This window comes from Rattus norvegicus, chromosome 16, assembly GCF_021556685.1.
Source record: "Rattus norvegicus strain SHRSP/BbbUtx chromosome 16, alternate assembly SHRSP_T2T, whole genome shotgun sequence".
In the NCBI taxonomy this organism is placed as follows: domain Eukaryota; kingdom Metazoa; phylum Chordata; class Mammalia; order Rodentia; family Muridae; genus Rattus; species Rattus norvegicus.
The window spans coordinates 81753195-81775443 of NC_141549.1; the positions used below are offsets into that span (position 1 = coordinate 81753195).

The 22249-nt window shown below is 40.3% G+C and overlaps 2 protein-coding genes across 2 annotated transcripts in view; both read left to right on the forward strand.

The window, feature by feature from the left end:
• Positions 1 to 22249, forward strand: part of Erich1 (glutamate-rich 1) — a gene marked incomplete at its 5' end in the record, with an annotated part of 52793804 nt that overhangs the window by 50882635 nt on the left and 1888920 nt on the right.
• Positions 1 to 22249, forward strand: part of Csmd1 (CUB and Sushi multiple domains 1) — a 1600021-nt gene that overhangs the window by 1440146 nt on the left and 137626 nt on the right. For both annotated transcript variants that reach the window (XM_087588866.1, NM_001037327.2), the window contains exons 37-38: positions 8688 to 8792; positions 21575 to 21693. In XM_087588866.1, coding sequence (XP_087444992.1) covers positions 8688 to 8792; positions 21575 to 21693 — 224 coding nt within the window. The remainder of the gene's footprint in view (positions 1 to 8687; positions 8793 to 21574; positions 21694 to 22249) is intronic.

Sequence of the window (22249 nt, forward strand, 5' to 3'; positions counted from 1 at the left end):
CTTACCCCACCCATCCCCAGCTCACAAAGGCATGGACCTGGAGCAATATGTACTTCTATACTCCTTCCATGTTCTTTTTGGGGGGAGGGGGCAAAGGTTTGTTTCAGTTTACAGTTCTACATCACACACCTAGGGAAGCCAGAAAAAGGACTCAAACAGAGCAGTAATCTGGAGCAAGAAACTGATGCAGGGGAGTCCTACTTACTGGCTTGCTCAGTCTGTTTCCTTTCTTTCTTTCTTTCTCTCTCTCTCTCTCTCTCTCTCTCTCTCTCTCTCTCTCTCTTTCTTGCTTTCTTTCTTTTTCTTTCTTCCTTCCTTCCTTCCTTTCTTTTATTCTTGGTTATTTATTTATTTACATTTCAAATGTTATTCCCTTTCAAACCCCCCTATCCCATACCCCCTCCCCCTGCTTCTATGAGGGTGCTCCCCCACCAACCCACCCACCCACTCCTACCTCACCACCCTAGCATTTCCCTTGGAGGCTTCACAGGACCAAGGACCTCCCTTCCCACTGATGCCAGACAAAGCCATCCTCTGTTACGTATGCAGCTAGAGCCATGGGTCCCCCCATGTATAGTCATTGGTTGGTGGTTTAGTCCCTGGGAGCTCTGGAGTGTCTGGTTGGTTGATATTGTTCTTATTCCAAAGGGTTACAAACCCCTTCAGCTCCTCCAGTCCTTCCCCTGTCTCTTCCATTGGGTTCCCATGCTCATTCCAATGGTTGGTTGCAAGTATCCACATCTATATTGGTAAGGCTCTGGTAGACTCTCTCAGGAACTCCAATTCCAGGGGATACAGCAATGCCCTCCTCTGGCATCCACAGACACCTGGTATGTACATGGTGCACCAGAAAACACCCATCCACATAAAGAAAATATAAATTTAATTTAAAAGACTGTTTGTTATAATTACCTCTGTGCAGTTCTGATGCCCATTGCCTAGAGCTGGAGGGATTTCACAGGCTGGAGACAGAGCTGACTCTCCACAGACCTCATCAGATACCAGTGAGAAGCTAAGAGTCTTAAGCCATCTATGATATTGAAAACAAGCTGTAAATTCGGGGCTCCGATGCTGATGGCCCTCTGGAGTAGTTATCAGTGCTCAGAAAATACACATTTGTAATTTTACTTTTGTTGAATAAAACAGGAAAGAGGACCAGCCAAATGGAGACATTTTGTGTGTGAGGGGAATCCCAGGCTTTGGGATTTTATTTCTCAAAGTGTGTCACCTTCTAGGCACATGATGTGCGTTACCATCTGTAATGCTTCTCTGAGCTGTGGTGTCCAGATTTGCGGGATGTTTTTTATTGCATACTCATGACTGGCTGCATTATTGGCTGCAGAACAGAACCTAACCTTTTACCTTTTTCATCTCAGACGACTAGATGTGGGCCTGTTACCTCATAGGTTAAACATTGACCCTTCGCCATTTGCTTGATGTTCCCAGTGAGGTTATCCAAAGTTGCTATGGCATATCCCAAACTTGGTGGCCCATAGACTTTTCCATGAGTGACCAGAATACTCCTATGAACTGGAACTCCCAGGGATGTAGGTAGCCTGGATATGTGGCACCACTGTCTAACCAACCCTCTGACCTGAATTTCTTTTACTAGAAAAGAATAACGTTTCCATTTCAAAATTATCAGATATACAAGGAATGAAAAATAGTAAGACAATAAAATACTGAGAAAACACATCAGTGTGTGTCTTGTAACCTTTCCCTTTTTTAACTCTAGACTGGATGATTACAATGACTGAAGCGTTTGCTTTGAGATAGGGGGATGAAACAGTTGTCTAAACATGAAGCACCCCTGAGGTCCTAGCTGAGACTTAGCATACATTCTTCTCTAAAATGAAAATAGGGATTTTAATGGAGCAAGTTTCTAGGTTTGCATCAGGAAATCCCTTTTGTAAAAATAACTGGGCCATTTGTAGTTCATTGCAGCGAGATGCAGCTTGTTGCTTTCAGGTTTTAATTAGTAGAAAATGAAAATGTGCAAACATTTTCAACAATAAATATTAAACAAAAGTAAATATTGGGTTGGGAAATGGCCCCACTAGCAAAGTGCTTACCACGTAAGCATAGGAACCCGGGTTCAAACTCTAGTCTATAACCCACATGAGAAATGACTGAGGCTTCTACCTACAATCCTGTCTGTAATCCTAGTTCTGGGAAGATGGGTACAGGTTATCCGGAGTTCATTGGCAGCCAGTGGGTCTGAATCAGTAAGATCCTGGTTCTGTGACAGGCTGAGACTCAAATATACAGTAGGGAGTGGTAAAAGAAGGCACCTGGAAAGCACCTAGCATAGATACAGATGTGCATGTACACAAAATTAAACTATAAGTAAACAAGTCTCAAACACTATCAAAATTTTAAACAATGCTCTGGAAGATGCAAATCCAATTGAAATAATGTGACTGGACCCTTGTGAAACAAAACAAGCTTGTTTTATGTAATAAGTTCTCTAAATAATAAAGGAAGTCAGATTAATAAAAATCGTCTATGTTCACTTGAATACAATGCCTTTAGGTTACATCACAGATTTTTTTCCCCATTAAATCCTATGTCCCTATTGGTGTTACACTGGACAGAACATTATGTAGAATTGACCTACAGGAGGGGCTGTATGTTAGGACATCTTGGAGATGCTTGCCACAAGTGTGAATTGATGTTTTCAAAGGCATGTGCAAGCTACAGTCAACTGCACAGTGGCCTCATGGCAGCAGAGAATCGCCATTGCCACCCAGACATCCTGGGGGTAGGGGATGCATGGGCCAGTGTGTGTCCACTGACCCGGGATATCTTAGGCCCATAACTATGTAAATATCAAGTATCCCCTTGCATAATAATAAAGCAAGCAATAATCTGGAAGCTCTGGAATGTGTACCCTGTGTGCTACACAACTGTGTATGATGCAGTACCCTAGGGAAGGAGTTGCCCTCAGCGCCACTACCATGCAGCCATGTTTGGAACCTCAGGCAATTATTTTACTCACTAGTTCCCAAAGGGAGCAGAATCCCTTTGTGATGAATGATCAGACTCTCGCTTTGGCAGAACTGGGCATCTGATGAGCAGAGTGATCATGTGGATATCATGTCAATCAAACTGAGGCACCAACCCTTCTCATTCCATAGTTCTAGAATAGACTGGATAGGGCCCGTCTGTCTTTCCTCTTGTCTTCTGATTGAGGTGAGATATCTCAGGTCTCTGGTGTTTTTGTCCTTGACACTTTCTGGTTAAATCACCTTGAGTTCATATTTATAATTTTCCCTCTGTCTCTTCATTATTTCTCTCTGCATACATACCATAGTGTGTGAGCCCCCATGTCTGATAGGGGAAACAGTTAGGTAGGGAGGAGCACAGGCCAGCAATGTCTCCCCACAGCCAGTCAAAAACCTGACGTCTTCATGAGGACTTCATAGTCTGTGACCAAACCAAACAGATAAAGCCTTTACTCTGGTGGTGTCTCTATGCTTGGTCAGAACTGTGGTGGTTGAAGGACTGAGGGTTTCTGACAGCAGCAGAATCTCCATGTTAAAGGGTTTTTCCTTTTCTTTTTGCGGGTACAGTGGATTTTGAAACTTCATACTTGATCAGTTTTTCTTCTACATGTTCTCAGGGTGGTTTGCTGTTGTTTTGTTTATTTGATTGGTTAATTGGGGGGCTTTGGGGGGTAGGTGTGATTTAACACCATTAAGGCCTACCTAGGTAAAGGTATTGAGTATGTGGCAAAGTTGGGGACTAAAAAATATTCAGTAAAACTGTAAGGTTAAGAACTGAGTTCATAAATACATTAAGGGTAAGAGGACATGTCTTCTCCACTTTTGAGACCATCGCTATGTCACTTAAAATTTAAAGGCCAGAGGTAGCTGGTGGGTTGTGACTCTTCTGGGAGGTCAATGTCACAAGGGTCACATATCTGATATTTACATTACAATATATAACAGTAGCAAAATTGTAATTATGAAGTACCAATGAAAATAAACTTATGGCTTGGGGGTGGAGGGTGGATGTCACCACAGCACAAGCAAGTATAGAGTCATAGCATTAGTAAAGTTAGTGCCTTAGAGGAAGGGCATTTCTAGGAGGATTATTGACTGTAATGCTAGGATGGTAGGACTATATGCAGAATGCATATGTTACATAGAATGTATGTAATGTGTATATAATACATTATTGTATGTAATATGCATACATGTACAAATGTAACCATTTTGTATACAATGGGTGTGAAGTCAATGTCGGAATGAATAATTCCCTAAATTGCAGATCCTTACTGAGATGAAGGGTGAAGAACACAAAGGGCATTCTTGGCATCATCATTACTATTACACCACCACCACCACCACCACCATCACCAACATCACCACCACCACTACCATCAACATCACCACCACCAATATCACCAATACCACCACCACCACCACCACCACCAACATCACCACCACCACCAACATCACCACTACCATCAACATCACCACCACCAATATCACCAATACCACCAACATCACCATCACCATCATTACCACCACCAACATCACCTCCAACAACAACACCATCACCACCACTACCAACAACAACAGCAACATCACCACCAACACCACCATCACCACCACTACCACCACAACCACCACCACCAACAACAACAACATAACTACCACCACCACCACCACCAATATCACCACCACCACCACCAACATCACCACCACCAACATTACCACCATCATCACCACTACGACCACCACCACCACTACCACCATCACCAACAACACCATAATCACCACCACCACCACTACTATCACCACCACCATCACCACCACCATCACCACCAAAATCATCACCACCACCACCACCACCACCACCACCATCATCTTATAATAACAGCAACAAGAGATTGTAACTGGACTGTCATATGATGAGCTGGTAGACAAAGTATATGTAAGTGAGACTGGGACCTCAGCTCAGATTGTGCTGTGTCTTCCTTGTTAGCCTGACTTGGAGAACCTCTGTGAATTAGTCAGTAGGCCTGTAGTGTGTTCAGAGATCGTACACATAGGGACTGCTATGACATCCACATGCATATGCATCATGGACACAGAGAGAACTGTGTCTTATCTAGAATGATAATTGATACGTTAGACCTTATTTTATACTACAGCAGATTTCAATTCCGCTACTCATCACTTCAGTTCTTTTAGAAGAATGGTTTTTAAATTGGATAGGATCCTATGTCATTGTAGACACCCACGAAATTCTCAATAAAAAAATGCATGTTATGTGGAGAAAAATGCTACAGCAGACCAGAGTTTGGATTTTTCAAAGAGCACCATCAATATGTAAGGATTTTGTTCCTGTGATAGTTAAAAGTATTTATAAATCAGATTCTAAAATATTTTAATTGGTGAATAAAAATAAATAAGAACCAGGTGTCATAGGAAATTTATATTTCAAAACAAAATGATTGACATCTTTAATAAATTCAGTGCTTTGGTTTTTCATCTCTGCTTGGGTAGGAATATGTATGTAGATCTTTTTCAGTAAGCCATTGAAAAAAATCACTTTTAGAAGCAGGCGGGTTATAAATTATAAATGAGTAAAATAGAGCAGAATTCATGCAGACTTGTATCTGACAGTCGGAATTAAAGGAAAGCAAATATCAGTATACTGAGAGTAGACTCTGCAGGGACAATAATAAAATTTTGCAGCTTCCTTTGTTATGTGTCATCCTATCTGGGTCACCATAAAACAATGTGATCAGAAATATTCTGCCTGTGGCAACATTTTAAAAAATCATTCAGTTATATTTTGCATGGAGGGAATAAGCCTCTGTCATTAGGCTACCCTGAGAAGACCCAAAGTCAGCTCCAGAGTATGGAAGAAACAGGGGAGATTCTGTGTCCTGAGGTAGCTGCGTGATGATAGGCCCACCGTATACAAACCTCCTGAAGCATGGGATAAATGGTTTCTAGCTTTCATGATTGGTATACCCAAAGGTATAATCTTTCGTCTAAAAAATCATGTGCATTTACAAAGCAATGTCATATTCATAACCCATTAGCTCATCTGAGCAAAAGGCTTACCATGATCTTCATTTAGTGGAATCAGAATGCCTTCAAGTTTATGAAGGTGGCATTAAACGATAAAGCTAATTCATCTTGGAGCCTAGAGTAAAAGTGGGCTTCTAAGTCTGCTGTATAGTTGAAAGAAAAAAAAAAGCAAGCCATGATTATGTGTATGTCGCTAAGCTGGGAGCTGGGAACTCTCTGATAACTTACATAGAGTAGATGACAGAACAATCAGGCTGTCCAAAGTAAATTCCTACCTTTGAATTTGAAAAACAAAACAAACAAAACAAAACATATGCATGTATCACTTTCAACACTGGTAGCCTAGTGTGGTTTCAATTGTAGGTAAGAAGTTATGGATTCTTCCTTGTTGGTAGGAGACCTGTGGTGCTGTGCCATTTAGTTTTAACTGCCAACTTGGTGCAACCCAGAATCACCTGGAAAATCTTAATAAACTGTCTGGGTCAGGTTGGTCCATGGGCATGTCTGTTGGGCATTGTCTTGGTTTGTTAATTGAGGGGGCCCTTGCCTATGTAGTATCCGAGGAAAGAGCTTGTGGATTTTTTATTTTATTTTGGGGATGGTGTGCTGTTTGGTTTTTTTCTCTCCTGTCTTGACTCTAGACATGATATATTGAATTCCTATGTTAAATTCCCCAAAATGATGCACTTTAACTGGAAATACCAGTCCAATAACTGTTCCTGGCCTCTCCTGGTTTTTGGCAGGGTATTTTAGCACAGCAACAGAAATGCAACTAGAACAGAGAAGGCAAAGAAGAGTGTTTCAGTGTAGTATCAGTAGTCACTTAAGCAGAGCAAGAAGTGGAAACAGACACTGTGAGATTCCCCCAATGTCAGATCAAGCCACGTCATTTGGACCATGGGACCATGGGATGAAAACATGTAGAAGCTATTACATCCACAGTTAATGTCATTTCTCTTAGTGTGCCCACCACATTACCAGTATGCAAGATGAAAGATGATAAACATTGTGGTAATTCTTCAATATAAGTCATCATGCTAGTCAATGTAGGATGTGAGTGTGTGCGTGCGTGTGTGAGTGTGTGTGTGTGTGTGTGTGTGTGTGTTAGAAACAGTTTAAGATTACACAGTAGACAAAGAAATGATCATCCTCCTCCTCTATGATTCTCTACAACCTCTGTCTCTTTCTGAGGCCTTGGGGTGCCCTGCCGGATACCTTATGACCAATACTTTCTCTTACTGAGGCTGAACCAGGACAAGGTGTTACCCAGAGAGGACGTACCTACAGACAATTCCCCAAGAACACTCAGTGTTAAACAATTGTCATTCATCCTCCGTCTGTTTAGCTCTATCATCTATCTGTCTATCTATCCATCTCTCTTTCTCTCTGAATTCTATAAACTCAGAGTTAAACACCAAAGGCCTGAATCTGAAAGCATTCTGTAAGAGACTCTTCCACACACATACTTTGTGGTCTTTTGTGCATTTTGTATTAGTGCTTTATCTTAAAGATTGCTCACCTCCTGAATTCTACTGCCTGTGGCATCTAGGAGTTAATGAAATGATTGAGGAGCAGATCTCAAAGCAGCAAGCTAACTTCCTAAAGTCTACATACACATGCACGTGTGCACAAACACACACACACACACACACACACTCACACACACACACAATGGATATGGGGTTCCTTGTCTTTCCTCTTTTTTTTTTTCATTTTATCTTCTAGACCATTTTAAATAATTCAGTACTGGTTGGGCAATAAACCAACAGTATTAGATAAAATGTATGTTCAAATTTTGGGTGAATTTCTGAAAATCTAGTGAAAGATTACAGAGGGCATCCCAAGATCTGCAAAAAGGTTTTACTCTATACTTAGGTATTTCCCACATACCAACTATGTCATCCATTGATGTCATTCCTAGCCTTATCACAAGCCCATGACCAGCAGGTATCCTTACCCTGTCTAAATCTCCTGTTAGCCTTTGTCTTTCAAACCCTCAGTTTGTAAAAACAGTGATGCTGGGCTGGGTCTCAGTGTGGAAGGGGATGAGGGCAGGTCAGTCAGAAGTTCAGGGGGCTTTCTGACCTGACTTGTGAAGGAAATAAAACCACAGTAGAGGATCTCAGAATAAGAAGGGCACCTTAGTGCACCAGCACAGGCTAAATTCAGGACAAGGTGTTGGGAGTGGTTTCTGTAAGGGCATATTAGTTGTTTAGAATTATTAGACTTCATAGTATGAAGGAGCTGGGGGAGGAACACATTCAGGTCATGAGAGGCAAGAGCAACACAGTTTAAGACTCTTCCCTACCTTAGGGTAACTCCAGGAAGAGAAAGAATTCTTCCCAGGGCTACAGAATTCATCCTTTATTTTCTCATAGAGAGATGGTGTGATCGCTGTCATTAACCTAGGCTAGAATGCAGGTCAGGGGACTGGGCGCCATCTGGAGGAAGTGGCAACAGCTCTAAGGACCCTGGAAACTGTCTTGCAAAAATGGGACAGCTGGACAAAACTGTGGTAGTTTCAACACTCAAATTAAGCAGAGATGATCAGACAAGCTCTAGGTACTTGGAAGTCTAAGATGTGGTCTTCCTTACTCGGTCCGTGTAGTGTTAACGCTGTAACTCTTCTCCATGCAGGTACCACAGTGCCCGCACTGCTGAATAGCACCTCCAACCAGCTCTGCCTGCACTTCCAGTCGGACATCAGTGTTGCCGCTGCGGGCTTTCACCTGGAATACAAAAGTAAGATCAACTTCTGCTTCTGTTGGAGTATAAAAAAAGTCCAGCTTGCATTAATGAAATAGTGTCATTTTAAAGCTCCATCTAAGACGTGCACGAAATTGAGTTTTACTAAACTAGTAAGCTACATGTGTTTTCTATAAACAACAGACTGCTAGAGCAATCCAGAAGTTAGTACCTTGAATAATTAGATGAGCCGGCTGTGCTTTTAGGCCTTTTGCATTAGGAAACACTGGCCAACCGTGTGTAACAGGACTGAAGCCATGTGTGACAGCACATACTCACATGAGCATCCCCAACAGAGGATGGTCATATCACTAAATACTCCCGTGGGTTTTTCCTTGTGGACGCTCAAAGGTTTTCAAAGAAGATCTAGCTGTGGGCTGGCATTTCCGAAGCTGTGCTTGTGTGTTATTTATTTTAATGGCGAAGAGACATCACACACGAGAGGTCAACCTTTATAAAAAATGGACGTGAGTCTGCATTAATAGTATGATAAACGGGGAAACAAAGGTCAAATTCACAACCCCCTCTGCAGTGTTGGGTAATCCGGGTAAACCTCGTGAAGGGAAGTGTGAATTTTCCTGGGAAAAGCAGGGTTTATTCGGGACGTGTTTTGGGGCTCTGAAATGGCTTGATGTTGGCGTTATCTCCTCTAATAAGCAGCTGCAAGTGAGCAAATACGTGGGTTAGATTCAATAAGTGATTTTTAAAATTGAGATAAACGGTTTGCTGGAGTGTAATGCATGTGTTTGCAAAAGGCCACATTCCAGCGGATGCTAAATATTCATCAGCAGCCACCAGCCACAGGCCCCGCTCACTCCACTTAAGCCTTCCTACTTATTACAGGCATTTGCATGCACGTGTGCTCCAGCTTATGTGAATAGGGCTACTCTAGTGACAGTGTAAAATGGTCCTGCGAATGTTATTTACGCAGACTACTTCTGGAAAGTTCTGCTACTTTGATACATCCTATGGTGGTTCTGCAAATAGTAAATGAAACCTTCACTCAAAACTGTGTTAGCGTTCATTCATATGTTTTGCCCTTTTGGAACTGATCATTGTTCTTAGCCCTTGAGAAGTTCGTATAGTTTCTGGCTTTTCTTTCTCCTTTTGGGGAGGAAGATGTTGGTGGCATAATTACTCTGTGAATATTGGGGATAATTATCTACTTTGCACATGGACTGTAGCTCTATTAGCATAATTGTCTCATCCCAGGATATTCTTAGTCACTCTGAGTCTCTTAAAAAGAGACCAATTTCCTTCCATCTCGCATTGAAATGAAACCTCTTCAGGAATCCGAGGCCCTTATGTGGAAATCCAAGACCACAATTAATTAGTGTGCTGGCTTTTTATTTGACTAAACACAATGCTACATTTGGACTTGGGACTCGTCTTTGTGGCTGGTTCTGTTCTTCTAGCCTCCATCACTTGTGCGTTAAAAGAAATTCAGCCACTTGCTCTGATTTTTCACTCTTGTTTGAATATAGGTATTGCAAAGGATTTGTAGAATTAGCCTTACCCCTCTAAACACTGCGGACTTAAGTTGCCAACTAACCCTAATATTTTAATACATTGAGATATTTAGGCATGCACTATAAAATATATATTTCCAAATCTCTGTCAAAGTCTCTAAATTCATGCTCTTAGTGAAATGTGTACCCACGAAATTACAAGGAGGAAGCAACTCTTGGAGCATACGTCATGCAGAATCTACTTCAGCGTCTGTCTGTCCTCAGTCACTGCTGTGATTTTTTTAAAAGTGGAAACCACAAATCAGAAAACCACAATGGTGTCCAGGAGCACAGCTAGCATTTCACCAGGAATACTCTTTACTGAGACCCTGGTCCCAGGAGCCCAAACTGCCACTGCACAGATATCCCCACCTTAATAGAACTCATTCCAAACACCAGCCCAAGACTAAGGTGAGGAAGACCAAGAAGCCTGTTGATACTGAGACCTAAACCAATGGCTCTGTTGCATCCAGAGAGAACTCCCTAGTCCTAGTGAGAATGAAGGTTAGGCCTCAGTCCAAACGAACGCTGCATAATAAATGACCCAAACCACTAGCGTCTGAAGGCATGGCACATGCCATTCCAAGACAGCATGGTAACATCCGTGACCCAGAGCATCTCTGTGTGTGTGTGTAATGTAGGAAACGGGCATATAGCCAATTCTGAGCACTTGAGTTTCTAAAAGTGGAGATCCAGGGACCCAGAAGGTATTTCTTCCTTGCTCTTCTGCAAATTGGTGCATAGAGAGCCTCTGGTGGGAAGCTTAGGAAGCACAAACCTTCTGTCTGGGTCTGAGTCAAAGGAGACTTGGGCCCAGCCTTGAGTATTTGCTTAGGTAAAGTCACCCTGTTTGCTCAGGTCCTACCTCTCCAGGACTCTACAACAGACAGCATCTGTGCCTCCCGCTCCATTGGAGGGCATGTCCGTTAGAATTGAGGTCACCTAGGTACCTCAGTGTCGCAATGGGTTCAAGAAAGTTTTGGATTTATACTTCAGATATTGGATGTTAAAAATAGAAAGGGCTATTTTCTTTTTCAAATTCCTACAGGTCAAATGGATGGGGTTTCTAAACTGTTCTTGGTTAAGAGGTGTTTGCGATTAAGGTATTTTAAAATTGCTGAATTTTTTTTTCTTTTAACTATGCTTAGGAGTTTTAAGGGAAGCATTAAAATTCTGCAAAGACCTTAACTCTTTTGAAGTAAAAATGAATAAGCCCTTTAGCAGTATAATACCGTAACTGAATATTGACAAATTGACAGTATAGATTAACTCCCTGATTAAAGTAATCATTATATACATATGTTTGTGTGTGTGCACGCATGTGTGTGTGTGTGTGTAAATTACAAATGTACTTCAATGATGATCTTATATTAGTAATACTCATAAGCTCCCAGACATCATTGGTGGGCTGAACTTGGGCAAGACCTTCATTGTACACCAGTACATTAGACAGTTCTCTCTGTCTCCTGTAATGAGTTCTGCACCCCTCCTGAGAGGTGCTGTCAATAAACATCATATCACCAGTAAGATAAACTGCCCACCTAACTTCTCAGATATTGATCTCTATTTAATCATTCACTGATGCAAAAGGTTTTCTGTAAATTTTTTCAAAAATATTCTCTCAACCTGCTTTAGGTTCCCTCTATCTCTACCAGAAATGCTTTGGTGAATATTAGCCAACCATTACACCTCCCCCATTATATCCTAACTGCATTGAGGAACTTGACATCTTCTAAGTGATGTAAATTCGAGCTTCTTTCTCTCATCCTTGAAAATTTCATAGGAGCTTCTGAGATTGTGAGGTCTACCAAATAATCACAGACTTCTGAAACTGTGTGTGTGTGTGCATGTGTGTGCGCATGTGTGTGTGCATGTGTGTGCGCATGTGCGTGTGTTACATGATTCAAAAGACATTAAAGGACATACTTTGATAAGATTTTGTTCCTGATATTCCATTTTCAATGCAATGTCACTTAATTATTTTAACATGCAAATGTGTTTTGGGTTTTACAAATGTAGGAACTACTCCAAGTCTTGATTCGAGCACAGGAAACATAGGGTAGCTGAAAACTTATTTACCAAAGGTTTACCAATTCTTGGGGGTATCCAAGTGTGGTGCTTAATCTTGGTTGTCAACTAGATGGGATCTATAAACACTTGGACCATGGGCCTCTGGGCACGTCTGTTCTTGTGGTGTCTTTAAAGGGAGCAGAGGTCTGGGATTCCTATTTTGATTATTTACAGATCTAACTTATTGTTTTAAAAATGTAAATATGCAGGCTGTGATGGTCACTTGTGATCACAGCGTTCAGAGTGAGAGATAAGAGGGACCCAGGAACTTCAGCTCTTCTTTGGCTACACAGTGAATTTGAGGCCAACCAGGGATACATATTTAAAATCCAATGCTTTTATTACTTTTTATTACTCTGCTAACATGATATTAATTAGTTAAGTAGCAAACAAGCACAGTCAAATTATTTGTTTTAAAATTGTGGTAAGAATTGAAAATGTCCTAAATATGCTCATGGGAAATTAAATAATATTGGAATCTAATATGCCACATTATTCAATGTATTGTTCTGATATGAATGTTTTTCTACTCTAGAAGCTCTTAACAATATAGATACTTACATTCTAAGAAGACACATCTAGCATCATATTTCCTCAGATCTTAAGGACAATCAATAGCACATATTGCCAGTGATCAAATATGCATTTCAAGTACACAGTACCCTAATTTGAGTATATAATACCTCAAAGTTAATGGCGGGTCAGAAAGTCTTCTTTAGGGCAAGTGTGCTAAGTTGTATCGGAAACAGGGAAGCTTTCACGGGGAGCTGGAGATCAGCAAGCACATTGGATTCATCTATAAAGATGCTGATGACTTTGTGTGGTGGTTTGAATGAGATGTCCCCCATAGTCTGAGCATTTGAATACTTGGACTTTAGTGGGTGGCTTTGGGGAAGGCTTAGGAGGTGTATCCTTACTAAAGGAGGTAAGTCCATTGGGGAGGGCTTTGACCTTTCAAAAGACTCTTGCTGTTTCCAGTTTGTTGTCTCTGCTTGGTGTTTTCCCTGTTTGCCTTTGGAAATGTAAGTTGTCAGCTGCTGCAGTTGCTGCTGCTGCCATTATGGCTGGCTGCGGCTATGTTTGACTTCCCCATGTGATGGTAATGGACTTGCATCCCTCTGAATCCTTAAGGCTGAACAAACCTTTCCTTCTATGAGTTGCCTTGGTCATGGTATTTTGTCACAGCTGTATAAAAGTAACTAATGCAATAAATTGACAAAGTGCTAACAAATAGAAACAACAGATATGTCAGACATTGGAAGACATTAGAGCAGCATAAGTATATTAGAATGCCAGCTACTTTTAATGAATTATGTAACTTCACTTAATATACCTGCCTGGCCAGTTGGTCTGTATGAGTATTAAGGATTTTAATTAAATCCAAATATCTTAGAGCTGCTTATTTTGATTTAAGTAGAGTGAGAAGAATCATGAACATGGAGTTTCATTCAGTTTACAGTAAATCCATGTATATTTTATTTGAGATTTTCCCCTATTAATATATCATACCCTGAGAATACTCCAATAGAAATCTGTCATGGCTGAGGCTTCAGACAAACTCTGGTCCTCTTATTCAGAATCCCTGACACGGCAGTAAGCACCCACACGGGTAGATTTATTTTTGTATAATTGAGGAAAAGTTCAAGTGTACTGTTTGACATTTAACAACCCTAGCTGAGTCTAATGGTTTGACTGTTCTGAACCAGCTGTCGCTCTAGTAAGCTTAAGTGGAGCGATTCCGGAATTCGTGATGGATCTAACTCCATGGCAAAGACAGCTGGCAAGGCTGTATTTTTAGCCATCTTCCCCTTTCATGCATAAGTGTGACAAATTTAACCAGCACGCCCACCTAGTGGCCCAGTGGAAAGTAGGAAAGTAGGATGCTTCACTTTCTCCTACAAAATGGGAGCATGTTCAGATGTATGTCTTTGGAGACTGCAAAGTTGTTAATTTTGGCTTATTTGGTAAAGAACTGTTTGTCTCTGAAAAACATTCAATTTTTACGGCATCTGCCCCTTTAATCTTAAAACACAGGAGTTCATTATTTAGCAGGAAAAGTGATTTTTAGCTAGTGACTGTGATATTTTAGGCCAAGTTTTTCACCTATTTATCCACTATTAAATAACAGTTGTGGTCTACTTTGTCCTATGTGGTGTATTTCTAACAGATATGTGCTAATCGTTTATCCCAGTTTTGGTCACTGTGATACATCATCACAGGCTCACTTCTCACATAAGCTCATCTCTCACGATCCTGGGACTGGAAGCCCAAGGTCAAGATTGATAAAGTCTTCTGTTGAAGACATATATGTTGGGTTTGCAGGTCCTGTGAAGGGTTCTTATAGCAAACGTCCTTCCTACAATAGCACTGACCTCATTGAAAGAATCCGTGTCAACTCTAGTCCCTCTCTAAAGGGACCAATTTAACATCACATTAGGTGTTAATAAAATGTCAACTTGTGAACTTTCAATGGACAGATAGATATTCATCCCATAACAATAAGAAAGCAAGAAAAAGAAAAGGAAAAAGAAAAGGAGGAGGGAGAAGAAGAAGAGGAACAAGGGAAGGAGAAGGAAGAGAAAAAGTTTGCCTCCCTAGGTTCTTGATGTGAAATTGAGGAAGTTGATGTGGCATCAACTGTAACTTCAACATAAACGTAGGACTGTGCTGCAGAGCTCGGTGACTCATGATTGGTGCCACTTGGCTTTGGTTATAGAAAAACCTTACCTGGATACATCACTAACCATGGTTCCACAGACTAGGTTATTGGGCCAGTGAGTGCTTCCTAAGTCTTGTGCAGAACTCACATGGGTCATGAAAGCAAGAAAACCTTGGAAACCCAGGGCTGAGTAAGGCGAGAAAAGGTGGGTCAGTGATGGTGATCTGCGCCTCAGTCCTCTTCGTCAATAAAATGCTGCTATACTCCGTGACACTTCATGAGAGATAAATTACTCAACTTCGTTCATGGATACTAGAAACATAATCCCTAGGCTTTATAGAAGCCTGAGATCAAAAAATGTAAGAAATAAAAAAGGTATTTGTTACTTGTGTCAATACTGAAAACACATAGGCTCTTGGACCTACATGGTACTCTAGACAATCAATAAAACAATAGTTTCTCTTAACACATTATTTTAATAATTTAGTTTATAAATACTTTTGTTCTAGATATTTGGCCTTTTAAAGAGTGTCTTATAAGAATCTTGGTATACAGGGTGATACATCTGCCTATATGGTCATATTACTCATCCTTTTCTTCCTCAGACTCTCCTAAGTCAAGTTTAGTCTTCTCTTTAGGTTCATTTACCAGCACATGGTCACAAACTTTATGCAATTTTTATTTAATGAGATGGTAGTAGTTTAAATGAAATGTCCCACATAGGCTCATAGTAGTATCATTTAAAAGGATTAGGGGTTGTAGCCTTGTTGGAGTATATATGGCCTAACTAGAGAGTGTGCCACTTAGGGTAGACTTTGAGGTTTCAGGAATATAGGCCAGGTCCTCTCTCCTCTCTCCTCTCCTCTCTTCTCCTCTCCTCTCCTCTCCTCTCCTCTCCTCTCCTCTCCTCTCCTCTCCTCTCCTCTCCTCTTCTCTCTCTCTCTCTCTCTCTCTCTCTCTCTCTCTCTCTCTCTCTCTCTCTCTCTCTCTCTTTCTCCTGCTGCTGCCTGTGGGTTCAAGTGTAGAGCTCTGGGGTTCTTCTGCACATCATGTCTACCTGCATGTGCTATGCTTTTCACCATGATGAAAATGGACTAAACTTCTAAACATATAAGCCAGCCCCAATGAAGTGTTTTTCTTTATGAGAATTGCCATGGTCAAGATGTTTCTTCATAGCAATAGAAATCCTAACTAAGAGATATCACTGGTTATCAACAAAACTTATGTTTTAAGATACACAAAACTGACATAGACTCAATGAGAAGAAATTTTCAATAGGTGTGGTGATATGTACCTGACATCCCAGCATTTGAGGGGCTGAAATGGAAGAGTTGAGATTTTAGGCCAGCCTTGTATACAGAGCAATTGAACCTGCCTCAGAGAAACCTATAATGAATTCATAAATCTGAATTCATATCTACTTGTATTATACAGAAGAACTGTTTTTTAATTATAAATGTTGTATTCTTTACAAAAGTGCTACAGCTTATAAGCATTTGTCAGCTGAAAATATCATCAGTCTAAAATGCACAAGATACCACTTGTACCAGCTGCCCGCACTCCTGATCCGTAGCAACTAGAATCTGTGCAGCTTTACAACAAATTGTCTTACCCTGTATCACCAGTCAGGAGAAAACATCGAAATTAAGTGCTCCAGTTTGGGTCTTACTGAGTGCACATTGGTTACTACCTCATAGAACTAAAAGTCTCTATTTTGAAACACTGTCAATAGGGAACATTTTTGCTTATAATATAGCATGGTTAACTTTTATTTTTCTTTTCAAAATTAAAAGATTGTCTTTTCTGTCCACATAGTGTAATGATGACAAACCACTGTATTGAATTGGTGTCTGCATGCATAAGGGTGTGTTTATGTCCTAATTAGCTTGAATTGTCAACTTTACATACCCTAGAGCAGTGATTCTCAACCAGTAGGTCACAACCCATTTTGTGTAGAGCAACCTTTTCATGGGTGTCCCCTAAGACCATGTACATATCAGATATTTACATTATAATTCATAACAGTAGCAAGATTAAAGTTATAAGGGAACAACAAAAATGTTTATGGTCAGAGTCACCACAGCATGAGGAACTATGCTAATGCTGAGGATTCAGCATTAGAAAGATTGAGAACCACTGGCCTACACTTATCTGAGAAGAACGACTGTTGAAGAATTACCCAGATCCAATTATCCTGTGGATATGTCCATGAGGATTGTCTTGATTATCAATTGGTGTTGGCTGTCCTAGTCCACTTTGGGCAGTACCATTCCCCAGGCAGGTGGTCATGGGGTCACCTATGAGAAAGCTAGTTGAGCATAAGCACATGTGAATCTGCAAGCCACACTCCTCCATAGCTTCTGCTTCAAGTTCCTCTTTTATTTCCTGCCCTGATGTCCCTCAATGATAAACTACAACCTGGAATTGTAAGCCAAATAGATAGATCCCTTGATCCCCTTAAGCTGCTTTTGGTCTGAGGGTTTCATCCCAATAGGATAAAGCTAGAAGATTGCACTTTGTCTTCCCTCTGCCAAATACTCCAATTCAAGTCTCTCCACTTGGATCTACATCCTACTTCCCTCCTTTTTGCTTATTAGGTTTATTGTAGTTTTGAGCTCTTCAGGCAGAGTAACATGCTCATGAGTTGTAAAGAATACAAGCTATGCCAGTAGCCATGAGAGCAATTCCCAGTTGAGAAAAGTCCTTTGACGTCATCTGAGTTTGTAAGTTCTACAGAGCTCCTGGTTAGTCTATGGGTATGTGTTTGATTTCAAAGCATGTGTCTGGCATGTGCTGTCTATAATTTTCACTTCTGAGATTCAAGCGAACTCACTGTGAATTTTTCTGCTGGGTTTTGAAGAACAGCCACAGTGTACTCGGAAGGCCGGATGGGCTATCTGCTCACCTCTGGTTCACAGCATTCACATTTTATGATCAGCAGTAGGTCAAGCCATTAAACTCAACTTTTGGTCAAATTAGCCCATTTATCGTTTTAATGGCTTTGTTTCATGGTCTTTGCTTCTACAGGCTAGATTCATGGGAATTAAAAAAGTTCCTTTCTACATTCTAAATCACATTGATATTTAATGTATCAGTGCATTTTAAAAGTCCACATCTTAACATCAGAGTGGACAGAAAATACATTCATGGATAATAAATTATAAAACATTATAATGTGTTAGCCACTCCAACACAAGTGGCTACATATTCTTCAGAGTTTTGAGAACCCTCCTCTCCTTGTCTCCAAGGAGATGAAGGAAGCTGACTGTTCATGGACCACCTTTAAATGAAATTCTTCATCAGGTGTTGCACATCATCATGTATGATGTCATTCGTTAAATATGCCACCATTAGATAAGGATAGAAATTCTTCCAAAAATTTTGCAAATATCTTTCTAGTCTCTTCTTCCTAGATGTTGCTGCCCCCAAAATGTTGATCAAAATTTTCATAATAATCTGTTACATTTAAAATATCGTTAATAAAATAATGAATATTTAATTACTAATCTATTTTTGAGACAATGTATCATTATACATTCTGATGACGTCAAACATTCAATAACTTTTCTTCATCCTCCTGAGTGCTGGGCTTACAGGCATGTTCTAAAACTGTGTCCAGCTTAACTAGTTTTTAGATTGTCCTTTCTGTGTTTATGGTGTTTCTAGACATCAGTATATCTAGCTGAGTAACTCAGACAGCTCTATGTCTTTCCATCACTCCTGTGATGTAGCCACTCAAGGCTTAACCTGAGATATAGTCTAATCAACTATTAGTCTCCCCTCTCAATGAGCAAGGTAAAAGGCATCCTTACTAGCCTGATATAAACCGATATTCTCAGGTTTGGCTTAGACTCATTGCTGAATGCCACCTTGCCTGATCCTTCTCATACCACTTTTATTTCATAGTTTGATTATTAGTTATATCTTTAAAAACAAATAGCCAGGTAAATGAGAGTGCTGATAACCATCCTTACATACACCAGGAGTTTGCATTCTTAGTTTCTAATATATACAACTATACAGGGATACTAAGATGTAGGAAAAGCATGGTGGTGCTTCTTTCTGCCAGCATCATGATCTCTGTGGAATGTCTCAGTCGCACCACAGTTTGCCCTGACTGAAATAATGATGCTTCTGTGTTTTGATACTAATTAGAAACAAAGGTTTATTTCCTGTGCTGATAGATGTCAATTCTACCTTTTTCTAGAGGATGAATTATATTTCAGTATTCAATTTAAGAAAAGATAAAATCAAAGCCAAATAATATACAATAGCTGCATATAAATCAATGTATAATAAAACTATATTAAAAGGAAAAACATACAGCATGCAGAAAGGGAGGCAACTCAGCTATTGAGGTCTGATATTACTCATTATCATTTTAATATCAATATATCTTTACCAATTTAACCACGGCAAATTTTTCTATTTCATTTGGAGTATTCTGTGTTATTGAAAACTTTGTTCTTAGCCCTGACTTTTGAAAACATAAATTATTCCAAAACAACGCTGTAGTAAAATCATCATAAATTTACTTCCTAGTATTCCAATCTTTAATTATGTATTTATCTGTGGTATTTTATTATATTTTTGAGTGAAATTTCAAAAGTAAAGCTGCATGAATCCATGATGGTCTAGCTAATCTTTAGAACGTGGGTTCTAAATGCAGTTGTGATCTCTTGTGTGATTATTCATTTTATGATTAGTAGTTTTATTTTCTACGAAAAGCCTTAAATGGGTTGAAAATCTGTGTTAGAAATACAACATATTGCTGGTTATTGCAAATTGTGCTTCATACTTTAAAAACAGCTATTTAGGGAGAAATCTATTTCAACTTAAGAAAAATTTATGACTTAACTTAGAGTCATTTCTGTCATATGGGATAGCTGTGTTCTGTGATGTGAAGCGAGTCAACAAGCCCATGTATGAGCCCAAATTTAGAAGCAGGGACTAAGATGGGCAACTCCACCCACTAGGAAGAAATGGCTCTTCAACTCTGTCCTCCTCTCAGGATAAGGAAAAGAGAAAGTCACAGATCTCTGGATGGTCTAGGAGGCATGGCTTGTAGCTTCAAATTCACTGAATAGAGAAAAGTCTCTGGTATCTTGTAGAAGCTGTACCACCTACCAGTGCAGCTAGACCAGCCAAAGACTTCTCCTAGGTTTTCGATTGGTCATCATCTCAAAGGCTCTCCTGAGGATCAACAAAAAGACTATCTTATCTGTGGCTATACTAAGCACATCCAGCACCTCCTTTGATAGCATCTGTACTTTTTAAAACATCCATGTCTAGAGTTGAGGAACCAGACACAGTGCTCACGTGAGTGAGCCCCAGGTGGAGCCAGGCACCTGTTGCTACTGCTGCTGACATTCAAGCTCATCCTTGCTTTGTTATTGCTTATGTATTAATTAGTATGTGTGAAGTCCTAAGGGATGATGCAATACAGCTGGCACAATGTCGATAGCTCTGCAGGAGGGAAGACAGATGGTGCTCTCTCAATTCAGGGATGCTCAATGGGGGATGACCCTACTGGACCAAGACTATCGACCTCTGAAATAACTAGCACCATCACCATCCAAGCCTCCTTTATATGTTACATGATATATTCAGGTCAAGTTTCAGAGCAAGAGTAAAAATACAGCATTACATGAAATAGCACCAGTCTCACCTAGAGAAGGCCTTCTCTTTCTTGGAACACTGGAAGAAAGAAAGCCAGCCTTTATACTCAGTCATGTTTTGACTATAAAAGTAGAGTGTTACTTAAACTCACACAATTACCATTGTCTATGTTCCATATGATCTATCATTATGAATGTACCCATCTTAAAAACTCAATAAAAAAAGTACATTTTATTCTATGGAAGACAATTCTTGTGTATTTTCTCTTTACAGAAAGATATGGCGACTTTGAGTTAATTATCCTGATATTTTGGTCTGGACTTCAATAGTATATGATAAACTTCTATTGCAATTTTTAAGTTCCTTAAATGGAGGGAGTTACAATCTAAGAAAAGGACCAGGATACAACACTTTACATAAATATTGGTCCTGTTAATCTAAGACTAAACCAGCTATGAGATTCTTGTTGATGAGGATAGGGAACAGTGAAAGAGGAGAATGAATTTGTTCTCATGTGTCTTTTCCTAGAGAAAAGCAATTTCTACATTGACAGACTTGTAAAGTTTTCAAAATGCCCAAGAAAGAAGGATAAGAGAACACAATTCCAGAGTTTTCCTGCAGCAGGAAACAGTTGTTTGGTTGTGCCAGTATTAAAATTGGGTTCATTATGCTAAATGTGGAACTGACAAATGTTTATCTAATGACAATCTATCCGTGATGGAAATGAATTGGGGTACTGCATAAGAATTAGCTTGCAACTCTGATCTAATGTTATTTAAAGCCTTTTGGTCAAACAGCAAGAGGAAGGATGAAAACTTCGTTTGCTTCTGTAGGAAGCAATGGGAAGCAAAGCTCTCTCTACTGATAATAGGAGGGTTGCTGACGTCTCCTGATTCCCAGCATCTGTCTTTGTGTCCTTCTAGCGGTGGGTCTGGCTGCGTGCCAGGAACCTGCTCTCCCGAGCAACGGCATCAAGATAGGAGACCGCTATATGGTGAACGATGTGCTGTCCTTCCAGTGCGAGCCTGGGTACACCTTGCAGGTAGGCATCCTTCTGGGACTGTGAGGGAGGCTCAGCATGGCCATTGACAGTGTTCATACCCGATATTTGTGCTCTAAGTCATGTTTGTGCAGTCAGTTTGCCTTGTTGCCCTTGGTCTGCACGTGAGCTCTCCATGGACATTGTCAAAACGTCACCAAAGGAATCACCTTTTACCTGCTGGAGCACCTCAGCAAACTGCCCCGTTTTATTTTCTTAATGATTATTTTATTTCAAAATTGTCTGCTCTTTCCTTAGTCACGCAGAGAAAAACCAAGGACCAAGGAGGTATCCGAGGATCTAGAAGCCTCCTAGGGATGGGAGATGCTGTCCAGCATTGTACTGTGGCTCATTTGCATTGCCCATGACTCCCTTCAGTGAATTGCCACTTGATACCTCAGTCATTCCCCCAAAATGAAACATTCAATGTTTTCTTCAAGAAATGCTGGAGACTCTTGCTACGTTTTTACAGTTGTTTAACAAAATCATGTAGACATCTCCATGCACACACTATAGATGCATGAACAGCAACATGAATGCTGTTTCCGTTAACTGTTTC